At 43.4% G+C, this 15,059-nt stretch overlaps 1 protein-coding gene across 1 annotated transcript; it reads right to left on the minus strand.

Annotated features, from left to right (window-relative positions):
* Positions 1-9,648: 9,648 nt before the first annotated feature.
* On the minus strand, positions 9,649-11,409 carry MAGEF1 (MAGE family member F1). The gene has a single exon (XM_003256578.3). The coding sequence runs from the start codon at positions 11,107-11,109 to the stop codon at positions 10,183-10,185; it is 927 nt and encodes a 308-aa protein (XP_003256626.1). The 5' UTR covers positions 11,110-11,409; the 3' UTR covers positions 9,649-10,182.
* Positions 11,410-15,059: the final 3,650 nt, after the last annotated feature.

Below are 15,059 nucleotides of genomic sequence, written 5' to 3' on the forward strand. Positions count from 1 at the left end.
CCAGTCCCTACTTTTATTAAAAACAAATCATTATAGAACTGATTTGTTTACAAAATAAACCTTAGTCTTACCAATTACTTGCATAATGTACAGCAAGAATAATTATTTTTCACTTACGCTTTTTTTTTTTTTTTTTTTGAGACAGAGTCTCACTCTGTAGCCCAGGCTGGAGTGCAGTGGCGCGATCTTGGCTCACTGCAAGCTCCGCCTCCCGGCTTCATGCCATTCTCCTGCCTCAGCCTCCCGAGTAGCTGGGACTACAGGCGCCCACCACCACACCCGGCAAATTTTTTTGTATTTTTAGTACAGATGGGGTTTCACCGTGTTAGCCAGGATGGTCTCGATCTCCTGACCTCGTGATCCGCCCGTCTTGGCCTCCCAAAGTGCTGGGATTACAGGCGTGAGCCACCTCGCCTGGCCCACTTAGGCTTTTTTAATTGGCTTATGATAGAACTCTGTTCCATGTAAAATCTCAGATAAGACTTTTCAGAAGCTGCGCCCAGCCATGGGTTTTTACCCTCAGATACCTATGAGGTGGGCAAATTCCTCTCCTCTTGAGGTCCCAAGATAACTTGCAGTTCCTGGGCCTGTTAGAAAGTGACATTCTTTACTTACCACAGGTCAGGAATTTTGTACAGGGACTCTGTGTGGACAAGGTATGAGGCCAGATGCCCCAACAGGCTTTAATTGGCTCTATAAGTCAACTTTGATTCTTTAAAGGAAGCATGCCATTCCAGTCAAAGCCTTGGTAAAATAACCAATTTCTCCAATTGTGTCCTATTACAAGAGAAAACAGATTCCTTTTGCACTTATGCAATTAACTAAACTGCCATAAATTGAGAGTGTTCATAAATAGTTTCCAAATTCTGGAGAAATTAGGTAGAGAGGAGCAAATATGCTCCAAATTTTGTTCACAGGAGTACATTGTACTCACTTGTTAAAAGTTGCAAATAGCTCAAAGAAATAAGTTCTCTTGACTCCGAAAACAAAAAGTTTAGCAATGTTTAACACATTAGCTCTCCATGAGAGTCCAGGAAGTTTGGTTTTTTCCTCTATTCCAATAGCACAATTTTTAAAGTCATCAAAGTTATCTGAGACCTGCACTTAAGAGTCCTATATTTGATTATAAACTTCCTTTTGTAAAGGACCAAAGCAAGACAAAATGTCTGTGGATGACAAAAGTCTATAGCCACCATTAAAGCTACAATTGACTAAGAATTTTGATTACTTATGGCATACATTTTTTTTTCTTTTTTTTGAGACGAAGTCTTGCTCTTGTTGCCCAGGCTGGAGTGCAATGGCGCGATCCTGGCTCACTGCAACCTCCGCCTCCTGAGTTCAAGTGATTCTCCTCCCTCAGCCTCCTGAGTAGTTGGGATTACAGGCACGTGCCACCATGCCCGGCTAATTTTATATTTTTAGTAGAGACGGGGTTTCTCCATGTTGGTCAGGCTGGTCTTGAACTTCCAACCTCAAGTGATCCACCCGCCTCAGCCTCACAAAGTGCTGGGATTACAAGCATGGGCCAATGTGCCCGGCCACTTGTGGCATACAATTTTACATAATAATTATAATTATTAATAATGTGCACTAAATTATATCAACATTATAGAAGTTTCCCATAATTTTGGAATACATACTAATAACATATTTATACAAATGCAGTCCAAAGTGAACCAAAGACCATTCACTCTTCTATTTGAAAGTTTTTCCTCTATTCTAATGTCACAATCTCCAGAGTTATTAATCAGAATCCTGAATTTAAGAGCACCTGTTAAATTTTATAGCTGATTATAAAACCATCTTTTAAAGAAGACCAAAACAAGACAACAATTGTCTGTGAATGACAAAAACATTTTAGGGCAGCGACAGTTAAAGACATGATTGACAATGAAATTTGTTACCTCTGCGGCATACAGCCTGTTAACATTATAATTATTACTGATAACACATACTAAGTCATATTAGAATTATAGGAATTTTACATAATTTCAGAACACATACCAATAACACATTAACACAAATATAGACCAAAGAAAGCCAAACACCATTTCACATTGGACAATGCTTCCTGTATGATTTTTGTACCAAATAAGCCAACTGTCAATTCCGGACTTTAGAGGACCTAATATCTAAAACATTAGGTTAGAAAGAGATGTAATTTATAATTTGATTTTGGAAAGTTTGTCAAATATCAAAGGTTTAAAACACTGGGTAGTGTTTTAAAATAGAATCCCAGGTCACCATAAAGTCATTCATTTGGCCAAAATGATAATTCCAATAAAATTTTTTAAAAAGAAAAACCTTGGCCAGGCGCGGTGGCTCACGCCTGTAATCCCAGCACTTTGGGAGGCCGAGGCGGGAGGATCACGAGGTCAGGAGATCGAGACCATCCTGGCTAACATGGTGAAACCCTGTCTCTACTAAAAATACAAAAAATTAGCCGGGCATGGTGGCGGGCGCCTGTAGTCCCAGCTACTCGGGAGGCTGAGGCAGGAGAATGGCGTGAACCTGGGAGGCGGAGCTTGCAGTGAGCCGAAATCACGCCACTGCACTCCAGCCTGGGTGACAGAGCGAGACTCCGTCTCAAAGAAAAAAAAAAAAAAAAAGAAAAACCTTTACTCTGATAGAGGAGACTTAGCTTTCCAACAAGACCCAATGAATATAGCAGGAGGCCAACTGAATCTTCTCTTCTCTCTCTCTTCTTTTTTTCCCCTCTGCCGTTAATCCAAAGGAGCAAACAAAACCCTTTCATTATCTTTCAACATTACATAAAAATCGTCTTCAAAAGAGAAAAACAAATTTCATGTTTGTATTAGTTAAAGTTAGTTTTTTAAATAACATTTTATATCTCTATCCAGTTTTAATTAGTTTGACCATAAGGTAAGATTTTCATCAACTTTTTAGAACCCTTTACAATTTTCCATCAAACAACGGATCAATTTTCTAAGAAAACCCTGTTATTCTGACAAATGGGTCCAGATTCTGGCCCCACATCAGTATGATTTTAATGTTTTAACCTACGGAAAAAAGCTAAACAGTTTATTTTAAATCTCAGCCAACTTGTTTATACCCACAGAATTTTAATAAGATCAACACTTTTCAGCCCTTTTCACTTTGCTTAAACCTTCAGTTTTGTTCCGTTACCCTTTTAGGTTAAGACAATCTTTAAAACCCTCTGGGCTGGGCTCAGTGGCTCATGCCTGTAATCCCAGCAGTTTGGGAGGCCGAGGCGGGCGGATCATCTGAGGTCAGTAGTTCGAGACCAGCCTGACCAATATGGTGAAACCCCATCTCTATTAAAAATACAAAAACATTACCTAGGTGTGGTGGCATGCGCCTGTAGTCCCAGATACTGGGGAGGCTGAGACAGGAGAATTGCTTGAACCTGGGAGGCAGAGGTTGCAGTGAGCCGAGATCGTGCCCAGTGTGGGCAACAATGAGACTCTGTCTCAAAAATAAATAAACAAAATAAAGCCCTCTGAACTAGACAAAATTATATTCTCTTTAACAGAAGCCATATTTCCATGCCTTCTTATAATCTTTTACCAAAAACATATTCCCTACCCACCTTGTGTGTAAAACTGTTTCTCTAGTGGTCTCAACTACATGTGTTACAATGTTAACTCTTAGCAACTTTAATTTTTACTGAAAAACCTGGTAAGTAAGCAATTTTAATTATGTACTAGGAGTGGAGCCTAGGACATCAGACACAAATGAAGACAAGGTCTGAATCCTTTTGGCATATTTAGTGGCCATGGCTCTCCATATGTCCCCAGGCCTTATCTATAATCTAATGCTCCAAAGTAGGTAAAATTGAATAATTTTCAAAAGTCAAAGAAACAGTTTGACCTTAAAGTATCTAGCAAATCTGATATCTGACCTTAATTTAGACCAAATGTCTACATTTTTGAGACATTTTATTTTACCAATAATCTTTAAAACTGTCTTTATTTCCCAAAGAGTGCTAACGTCATGTGAACAAAAAGACATTAAAGTTTCTATTTTTCTGACAAAATATTTGATTTAAGCACTTATTTTTCTAAGCCAATAAATCAGAGCTCTTTTATATATAAACATACAACACATATAAATATACAAACAGACAGAAGATTCAGCACTTGTAAGATTTTTCATTTGCCAGTTTCTTAATTGGATGACTGGCTTCAGGGTGGAGCCTGTGGAGGAACAGGGCTAGGAAAGCATGCGTTTCCAGGGCCAAATAAGCAGCAAATAAGCAGCTGAAGGCAAAGACAGATCCCCAAAATTAAGGGTGCCATTTTATACTGGTTCCTGAATCCCCAAAAGGAGGGAAAAACCATGGGAGAAGACAGTGCAGTGCTTCCACTCTGCATTTCATTTCGCAAGGCAGCCCAAAGCCAATCAGCCCATTTTGCAATCAGCCCATCCCTCATGGGAGTCTCATCTCTATTGTGGGGTGGGGATGTTCCCTTATCTTCCAGGTGTCCACGAGCGTGCTTCTCTGATCCAAGTGCGCAAAGAGTCAAGTATCCCTCCATAACTACCATTAGCCATCCCTTAAAGTATACTTCCTATCTAGTTATTACACACCAAAGCTCTCTCATGAGAAGTGATTTCTGATACCCCCAAAACTCAAAACCATCAGATAACACAGTACAAAACAGAACAGAGCCTTTGATTTTGAGAGGGATCTGTCCGTTTTTAATTCCTGGCGTTTCATGAGGAAAACAGAGGTTTTGTTTTTGTTTTTGTTTTCCCAAAACAGGGTCTGTGGCTCCTCCTCTTTTTTCCCAACGAGTCCCAGGCTACCAGAAGTTATCTTAGGGCCTCTCATGTGTGCATTAAGAGTGGCAAGACAAAAAAAAAAAAAAATGAAGAAAAATAATTTAGCCAACTGAGAAGAAAGAATTTTCCCAGAAAAACAAGTTCCAAGAAGAGAAACACATAAAGGTCTTTTAAATACATCTATGGCTTATTTATCCATTTTTAATTAAACTGACTTTAAACCATAGTGCTCTTTAAAAAAGAAATCCTTTCAAAACTATTATTACCCACCTTTAGCATGTCAAGTGGCCAATATTTCTAGCTTCTGAACTTTACCAAAGGTAACCTCCTAGGTGATTCGAAGACATGGTAAGCAGTTTTTTGTTTTGTTTTTACAAGATTTAGAATCTCCACAAGGTAGTTCAGAGAAAGGAAAATTCAAGAGAGGAAATCAGAAGCTATTTATAAGGGAAAAAAACTCAGTAAATGGCAAAGTTACACAAATAACAAACCAGAAAGGAATCATTCCAGAAGCCAATAATTGAACCCAGGCCACCACTGTCAAAAGATAAAGCCTTAGCTACTGAGTTATACAGCATTGAGCGGCTTCTATTGCTTTTCCCAGAAGGGGCCTAGAGAAGCCAATTTCAAGCTTGTGAGGCTTTTAAATGCTCAAGAAAAAGTTTTAGGACTATGACATGAACCCCGAAATTCCTGTGCTCTGGATGGTGGAAACCAAAAGAAAGTATCCGCACATGGTCACAAGGTTAAGCTCTTAAGAACACAAAACAAGACAGAGAAATTTCATACAGTATTGGTTTCAGGGACCCGCAGCAAAGTTTGTAACTGACCAGCCTGCCAAGCTGACTTGAAAAGCAGGCTTATAGGGGTCCTAAACCCACATTCTATCCTGTGATACCCCCGTCTCCATCACAGAACACAGAAAGACAAATTCTTTGCACAAAATACACCAGATGTGTTACAGCCTAAAACTAGTCTCACAAGTCCTTTTTTCTATTAATCAAACCCTTGCAGAGGAGACAAATAGTTTACTGTTTATCCAGACAAAGAGAGAGAGACGAGAAACTTGGTTGGTAAGAATTTCTTGCCATTTTTGTTGGGATACCAGGTTTCTGGGTCCCCTTTCTCTGGAGCTTCCAGAAGAATGAAGCAGCTTCTGCTGACCCTACTCGCTTGTGCTATAGCTGTGGGGTTTAAGCTACTTTACAAGAGAAAATCACCCTTTCCTGCTTTATGGAACCATAGACAAGATTCTCAGATTGCAAGATGCTGCCCAACAGGCTGCATGGGGAACTGAATTAACATTTTCCATCCCAGCAAAATACGCATAACAAAACAGACATTAGTCACCTCGTGCAACACCCAATATCAGCCTGGCAAAGCTCAAAATTTTTCAATTGGTCCCTGTTATCTTTGACCCACTCCAGGTGGGGATGGATGACCTCTGAACGCTAATTCACAATGGGGTCTCTAGGCAAGGGGAAGAGCAGATAGTCACCCCGAGAGGCCTGTTGAACCTTCTTTAGAGTTCATTGAATGTGACCAGACAAATAAGGAGGGTTCTCTGATTTAGGCCTGCTGGACTTTCATCAGCAACCCCTGTGAGAAGCCTACTACATATACAAACACACACAAAGATGAAGGACAGACGGCCTTCCAAATCAGATCCCTAACCAGGAACTCCAAGAGTGTCCTTTCCAAACTACTCTCCTATTCTCCATCTGAGAAACCTCCTCGAAATCTTTCTGATTGAGGAGAAGTCTCCCAAACCAGGACTCTTCCTACTAGAAAGAAAGAGCCAACAAAGACCGCCCCCCCAGGAGCCAAACAGACACCCCACAATGGGCCTACAGACACAGACCCTCCATGGTGGAGCTACAGACACCCCGCAATGGGGCTACAGAACCAGGCAGGAGAAGGAAGGAGGCCATGGCAGGGCCTAGGATACTCACCAATCAGATACCTCACAATGGTGATAGGGCTACAGTTAAGGGATGTCTCCCTGGAACTATTTCTCCATTGCAATTAAATCCATGCACACTGGATCGGCAGCGCCCCACTAGTATAGAGTACCGGAGTCAGCCCCAGTCCAAGAGAACTAGGTGGCCGCTTGGGCTGGCTTCTGGATCCATCACTGGACAGGGGCTACCTGCCTGTGGTTCACTGGGCCCCCTCCAGTGATGAATCCTGGATGAGTCCCCAAATTTGTAACTGCCCGAGGGGTTCACATTGCCTGCTGCCTAGACAGCCAATTCATCAAGACATGGGAACTGCAATAGAGAAAGAGTAATTCATGCAGAGCCGGCTGTGCGAGAGACCAGAGTTTTATTATTACTCAAATCAGTCTCTGATTCATAGTTTTCAAGGGAATTTCCTTCACTGACTTAGCTTCCCCGTTGTACTATAATAAATATGATTTGGAGTAATCCATCTGCCAACACTCCCTCAACCAGATCTTCCCTGCCCCAAACACACAGTGTTTCGCCCAGGAAGATCTAGTTCTGTTTGTGTCTGAAGGGGGCAGGATGGGGGATCTAGGCCTTCCTTCTCCCTCATGTGAGTGGCCATAAGCAACAGAAGAATCTATGTCTTGCCCTTAACATGGCCATCCACATATGGGCCCAGAGGCCACACTCTTAGCACTTCTGGGAAGCTGATAACGACATCTGCAATGGAGGTCTTTCATCCTGAGGCAAGGGTACCAGTTCTGCCAGCCCTTTGTATTGTTTGGAAACAGTGCTGGGAATCATATTTGCAGATCCGCAAATGCTATTTGATTATTCCATGGCATGAAAGATGAATTTGAGGTTTAGTGGAGAGGGCAGACTAAAGACTGAGGAAACACAGTTTGTATGGGCAAAATATGCTAAGTTTGAGCAAAAATACATTCTGCGTGTAGCCAGCACTCTGAGAACACTGGGGAGAGTAGGTAGAGCTGGGATCAACATTAAAAGATAATGCCTCAACTGTATTTTAGCCTCATTTTTACCTGCTGGCCAGCATCTTATCATAATTACCTTGGCTACACAGCCCTTGTTTGTATCTCCAGAGAGACAGCAGTGTCCGAAGGAAGATGATTCAGAAGACAGATGACCCAAGTCTGGAAGGAGTCTCAAGAAGGAAATGTACAATAGTGAAAAGTGCGACCTCTTTACTTAGATTTCATCTCCAATCCTTGTTCTGTCATAGTCTATCTGTGAGACCTTTATAGCATCTGAGTCTGTTTGCTTCATGCAAAATGGAACAGATGATATCTTCTAAGACTGTTATAAAAATCATTCAGACATGTAAAGCATAAAAAGCTGGTTCATCTTAGGTATTAAATAAGTGGCAAATTTACTATCATTAGTACCTGTAAAATAGAGATATTTGCAATGTGCTTGTGAAAAGCAGAAAAATAATGCCTTTGGCCTTTAGTAGATATTTAGAAATGGTCCTGTCTTTGCCACGCACCAGTACATGTTTGACCTTGAGCAAAGCCACCTGTCATTGGTAAGACGGGGAGTATTTCTACTCTATCTCACTCCCGTAACAACTGCAGTGGTGACTAGAGGTAATTACACATGCCTCACTTGTTTCTTGGAGTTGTGATGTCTAAAATTGAAGGCTAAGAATGGGGAACAATGCACTAGAATGAAACACACTGGGTTTCGGGGCAACAGACTTGGGTTCTAGTCTTGGTACTCCATTTTACCAACCAAAAGGCTTTAGGCAAATCACCAAGTAATCTGACCTCTCATCGCTGTGAGAAAATACAAATGTGAGAAATTATCGTTATTGCTCCTTGAGGGCAAAACCAGTCTCCTCTTTTTTTTTTTTTTTTTTTGAGACGGAGTCCTGCTCTGTCGCCCAGGCTGGAGTGCAGTGGCACGATCTCGGCTCAGCGCAACCTCCACCTCCTGGGTTCAAGCGATTCTCCTGCCTCAGCCTCCTGAGTAGCTGGGATTACAGGCATTGCGCCACCATGCCCAGCTAATTTTTATATTTTTAATAGAGACAGGGTTTCACTATGCTGGCCGGGCTGGTCTCGACCTCCTGACCTCGTGATCCGTCTGCCTCAGCCTCCCAAAGTGCTGGGATTACAGGCGTGAGCCACCATGCCGGGCCGTCTTCTCATTTTAATAGTTCTGGTACCCATCAAAGTTGTTAGCACAGAGTGGGCACTCAATATTTATGTTTAATGCATCATAAACTACCCAGAAGTTGTATTTTTAACCATTAGCAACTTTTTTGCCCCTAAGCTGGTAGCTTTTGTCCCACTCTGATTTGTTGGATCCCTATGTCCCAAAGTAGTCTGTATTCCACGCCAACCTTAACATCCTCAGAGACACAACTGGAAGAAAAAACTGGTAAGAGAAAAGAAAGCAGCTCTTCTGTTTATGGCAGTTGCAGGGGAACAGTTTCACAACCCGCCCACCCTGCCCCCCACCCTCGCCCACTCTCTGGTTTGGGAATCACTTCTCTAAATTCCCTATTATTCTAAGTACCCTTTCTACAGGATTTATCCTCACGCAGAAGCTGGTGGGCATTGAAGAAGCCAGAGCTGCTTACAGATGACTCTCTACGGATAATATGAAGGGGAGGGATGCCTTACAAGTCTCCTCTAAATGGGAGGTGGCAGGTGGAAAGTAGCAGGCAGAAACATGGAAGAGGGAACTGGGCTTCCTGGTGCCAGAGGAGAAATCTTGAAGTGGATTTCTGAAGAGCAAACCTCACTCAATCATCCCAGCTGGGTTAAGTATCCCTTTGTAGACTTCAACTCATTGCACTGCTAATTTCTTGTTTATTTACTTACTCTTCAATTCTGAAAAAAAGTAGGACCTTTATCTTGTTTAGTATTCTATCCCCAAGTGCCCACACAGTGCGTCACAGAAAACGAGATGCTCCACAAATGTTTAATTTATTAAGTGTACCAGGGTATACTGCTAACTCATTGCATTTTAATTTTTCTCTAGATACTCAAACAGCTAAGCAAATGGAGGTACATGCCAGTCTTTCTTCTTTTATACACAACAGACAAAAGTGTTGGGGGGCTAGACACCAATCAGCTATTTTTTTCCCCTGGAACCAGATCATCATACTGCTGAGTTCCTTCAAACCATCAAAGTACAGCCTTCCTTCCAATGTTGCATAATCTGTTCAAAATCACAGTATAAATACAAAGTTCTTCAATCCATTTTACAAAACCAGTAAAACTCTACAACAAAATCCTACAGGAAAAAGTAGACCAATCTCATTTACAAACAGCATTTTAACAGTAATTATTAAATGTAACAAAACATAAGATACAAAATCTAAATCCTTAAAGTCACACGATTTCTACAGAAATAAGACCCTCGCCCCACCTATATTACTTATGACTCAGGACAGTAGCTCGTCCTCACGGGCACCCACTGGTCAACTTTTCACCAACCCTCACCAGAGGTGGATGCCGGCCCTAGCACTGGCCCTGGCCCTCATACTGGCTTCAGCTCTGGCCTTGGCTCTGGCCCTGTCGGCCTCGTCTGCTAGGGCCTCACGGTACTGCACTGGCCAGTGCTGGGGTTCCTTCTTATGCAGCTTGGCCACGAACCCCAGGACTTTCATCTTGCTGATTTCCAGGTTGCTTCGGGGACCCCAAGAGAATTCATATTCCGGTGGATTGGTGTGAGGCACCCGCCTGTAACTGAGATATCGCTGCTGCACAAAATCTTCCATAATAAGCCTCTTCGGATACCCAAAGAGGAAATGATACTTTGAGGGTTGCACCCCCAACCGACGCAGCATCTCCCAGACCTGGGCCTCCCTGGCGCTATTACCTCTCATATAGATAAGGCCCAGGATCATCATTAACAGACCCAATCTGGGGCCATCTCCTCCCAGATCCTCCTCCTCCTCCTCCTCCTCCAGAGGTTTTAGTTTGTTGATCAGTATGTAAGTGTGGTGCTTGCGGTCAAACTGTTTCAGCTCAAAGCCAAAGACATACCGCAGATGCTCTGCGGCCCTTGCGATGATGTCGGGGAACAGAGCCTTCAAGTCTCCAATAACGTATTTCACCATCTCCGAGCGTGTGATGGGACTCTTCTTCTTGTCTTTCACCAGGAGGAACTGCACCAACTCCGCCACCGTCCGATTCAGACGGCGGTAGGCCCTGCGCCTTGCCAAGGCTTTGGCCGCCAAGGCCCTCGCGCCTTTCCGGGTGAGGGCGGGCTCCGCAGCCCCCTCTTCTCTCCCGGCGCCAAGCTCCTCCTTGGGGCGCTCCTGCGAGGCGGTCGGGGCGCGGGTCTCACCATCATGGCCGCCATCCTTCTCCCCCTCGGCCTGCGGGACCGGGAGCCCCCTGCTCTCTGGTGTCTGCAACATGTTTTCGGGCAGGCAGGTGCAGAGCGCGTACACGGGCCGAGGGGTGTGGGAGCCGCCGCGCAAGCCCCGGGGGAGGGGTTGGACAGCGGCTGTGGCGGTGGGAGTACAAGGAGCAATGGCAGCGGGAGCTTTGTGGCTGCTGGGCGGCACCGCACGGGAGTCAAACCTGCGGCCGCAACGCCGCCAACAGCCGGGACCTGCGGCGCGCAGCCTCAGTCCGCGCCCGCGCGAGGGGCCACTTCCGGCCACCTCAGCCAGGATGGCGACCCTAGTGCCGCACGAAGCCCCTCCTTTTCCGGTCCCTTCCGGGTTGGGGGTGTGCCCGGGCTGCTATAAGTGGAAGTGCCCTGGAGGGTGGGGACGGGGGTGTGCACCCTGTGCCGGATTTTAGGCTTGAAAAGTCGGGGGCGGGGGAATGTAACCAGGACTCTCCCATCCAAGGCATGCAGACTGGGGAATGTTTCAGTGTACAAGGGATGAAATAGGGATGGAGTGCCACCCACGTTCTTTCTGCAAGTGCCTGTTTGTAAGTGTGTGTATCTCGGATTTTCAGTGCTTTGCCGTGGCTCTAGTGCAGAGAGCACGGTGAAGCCTGCGAGGTAAGACTGTGCGAGCCAATTAGTAAAGGATGCTAGGGAGATTGAAATTTATTCTGGACGTAAAGAAAATACTGCAGCGGGATTTAAGCAAGTGAGTGTCCAGACCAGATCTATGTCTTCATGTTCTGGCGGTATTGTGGAAGACAAATTGGAGTTCGGCCGGCTAAAAGCTAGAATCCAGTTTGGAGGATTATTATAGTGCAAACTAGGAACTGGGACCTGGCCTATTTAGTGGGGTGTATCCTCGGTGGCTAGAGCAGTGCCTGACACAGAGAGGAACTCAGTAAATATTATTCAATGGATCATTATGATGAGGGAGTAAGGACAGCAGATTCCATGGGGATAAGAGGAAAATACTGAGGAAGTACAGCAGGAATAGGGACTGGTTGAAAGAAAGGGGAAGGTTTTTTTTTTTTTGCCCAAGTCAAATTTGACTACTCCCACGTATTTCTTTTTTCTCTTTTTACACACTCTGAGCTTTCTTCTGCTTCTTGCTCCTTCCTTCGTTCTTTCCTTCCCTCCTTCCTTCCTTCCTCCTCTTCTTCCTTCCTCCCTCCTCTTCTTCCTCCCTCCCTTCCCTCCTTCCCTTCCTGCCTCTCTTCCTCCCTCCCTTCCTTCCTTCCTTCCTTCCTTCCTTCCTTCCTTCCTTCCTTCCTTCCTTCCTTCCCGCCTCCCTCCCTTCCTTCCCTGTCAGAAATGCCCTCTCCATCACCTCCATTTCTCCAAATCCTGTCCACTATTCAGGGCCCAGTTTAAACATCACCTTCCCAAGCCTTCCTTAGTCACCATGCATAGAAGTTATTTACTGTCATCTCTGAATCACCTTAGCAATTTGTTAACATCCATATATATAGGACTCATTAGGTGCCAGGCTCTGTTCTAAGCACTTTTCAAATATTAATTAATCGGATTCTCACTAATGTAGGTACTAATACCATCATCCCCATTTTATAGACGATTGTATCTTTTCTGTGACACAGTTTGCTACTTATTAGCTATGTAATCTTGGGCAAGTTACCTAAACTTCTGCCCTTCCGTTACCTTATCAGTAAAATGAGTATAATAGTGGTAACAGCATTGTGGAGATTATGTGAAGTAATGCACATAAGCATTTAACACAGTACTTGGTACATATTGATATTCAATAAATGTTAGCTGTTAATTATTGCATATTTTTATATGCAATATACAGTATTAGAATCGCAAGATGAACTGTCCTGGAATGCCTAGCACTCTGTGGAGATGCAGAGGAGGTGTCCTGGGACAAAGCACTGAACCAGGTCAGTACTCACCCATTCTGTGACCTTGCACAGGATGCTCAAACACCCTGGACCACTTTTTTCTGATACTGTAGCCCTGCTAGGTAAGTGGTATTATTAGCCTCATTTTCCAGGTGAGGTTACACACAAGGAGGTTAAGTAACTTGCCCAACATCATACAGCTGGGATGTGAACCCATATAGTATTACTCCAGAGACCGTGCTCTTAACCACTGCATTCATAGATGTTAATTCTTATTATTATCATTTACTATACTTTGTATTATAATTTGTTGTGCTTATCTTATTACCCTCCCCCAAACCAAACATCCTAAAAGCTAGGGCTATGTTTTTAACTCTTTTGAAGAGCTTCTCAGTCAATACTCGATATATAATTGCCAATGAATAAATGGCAGAAGGCTTTACCTTTTTCCCTAGGAAATAACAGTTACTTATTTTAAGTAAATATCTGACAGACTTTTCTAAATCTAAATATGAAATGTTCCTTTTAAAAACTTTTGAAAATATATACCCATTTGTATCATATGACTTACAAACCTGGAAGTATGTGAATGAAGCAGGAGAGGATGTTTATTATAGCCGAGCTCGAGGCTATTAGTAGTTTTCATTGTGCCAAACATTTTATGTACAATGTAATTTACTCCTCACAAATCCCTATTAAGAAGGTATTATTATCCACATTTACAAATGGGAAAACAGTCACAGAGAGGTTAAATCACCTGCCCCAAACCACCCGTCTGTTAAGTGCTAGACAAGAAATGAAAACCCAGATCTGTAAACTCTGAAGCAAGACTGCCTGGTTATCTGTTTTTCCTGAAGGTAGAGAGAGCCACCCATACCTAAAAGGACAGTGCTAGAGATAAAATAGTCCACTTACATATTTTCCTCACTACAAGGATTGCCAGGGAGATATGCAGGAGATATACGCATGGAAAGGAGCATGCAGAAGATATATTAAATGAAAAGAATTTTGAGGGACAAATCTGTGGTAATAGGGCTGGATTTTAAGAACTGAATAAATGACAGTACTACTCATAAGAAGGAACAAACTACTGACACAATGTGAATGAGTCTGGCAGATATGTTGAGTGACGGAAGAAAGATACAAAAGATTATACATATAATACGATTCCATTTATCTGATGTTCAAGGCAGGATAAGCTAATCTACAGTGATAGAAATAGGACAGTGGAGGCCTGGGGTGGTGTTGACTAGAAAGGGGTATCCAGGAACATTCGGTGGTGATGGCAATGTTCTGTGTCTTGATTTGGATGTAGGTATACATTTGTCAAAACTTGTCAAACTGTACACTTAATAGCTATGCATTTCTTTTCTTTTCTTTTGAGACAGGGTCTCACTCTGTTACCCAGGCTGGAGTGGTGCAATGGCACAATCTCAGCTCACTGCAACCCCTGCCACTGCAACCCTTGACTCCCAGGTTCAAGTGCTTCTCTTGCCTCAGCCTCCCAAGTAGCTGGGATTACAGGTGCCTGCCACCACACCTGGCTGATTTTTGTATTTTTAGTAGAGATGGGGTTTCACCATGTGTTGGCCAAGCTGGTCTCAAACTCTTGACCTCAAGTGATCCGCCCGCCTCAGCCTCCCAAAATGCTGGGATTACAGGCGTGAGCCACCATGCCCAGCCAGGTATGCATTTCATAGTGTATGAATCATACCTCAAAATTTATAAAAATAAAAAAGGATGTTAAAAAATGAACAGCCCTTTAGGTATGGGAGGTGGCGAGGAGTAAGAAAGGTGAATGGACTCTGCATTACCACTTGCCAATCGCTAGATATTACCATGTTACAGTGGAAGGAATGCAAACAATAATTTTTCCCATTTTTTTTTGTTATGTCCACCATGTAACTGGACATGCAGAATTTTTTTTTTTTTTTTTTTTTTTTTGAGACGAAGTCTCGCTCTGTCGACCAGGCTGGAGTGCAGTGGCGCATCTCGGCTCACTGCCACTCCGTCTCCCAGGTTCACGCCATTCTCCTGCCACAGCCTCCCGAATAGCTGGGACTACAGGTGCCCACCACCACGCCTGGCTAATTTTTTTGATTTTTTTTTT

This window comes from Nomascus leucogenys, chromosome 11 (assembly GCF_006542625.1).
Source record: "Nomascus leucogenys isolate Asia chromosome 11, Asia_NLE_v1, whole genome shotgun sequence".
Classification (NCBI taxonomy): Eukaryota; Metazoa; Chordata; class Mammalia; order Primates; family Hylobatidae; genus Nomascus; species Nomascus leucogenys.

Excerpts from the sequence above, each read along its gene's own strand:
- MAGEF1 (XM_003256578.3), bottom strand. The coding sequence starts at position 11,109 with ATGTTGCAGACACCAGAGAGCAGGGGGCTCCCGGTCCCGCAGGCCGAG.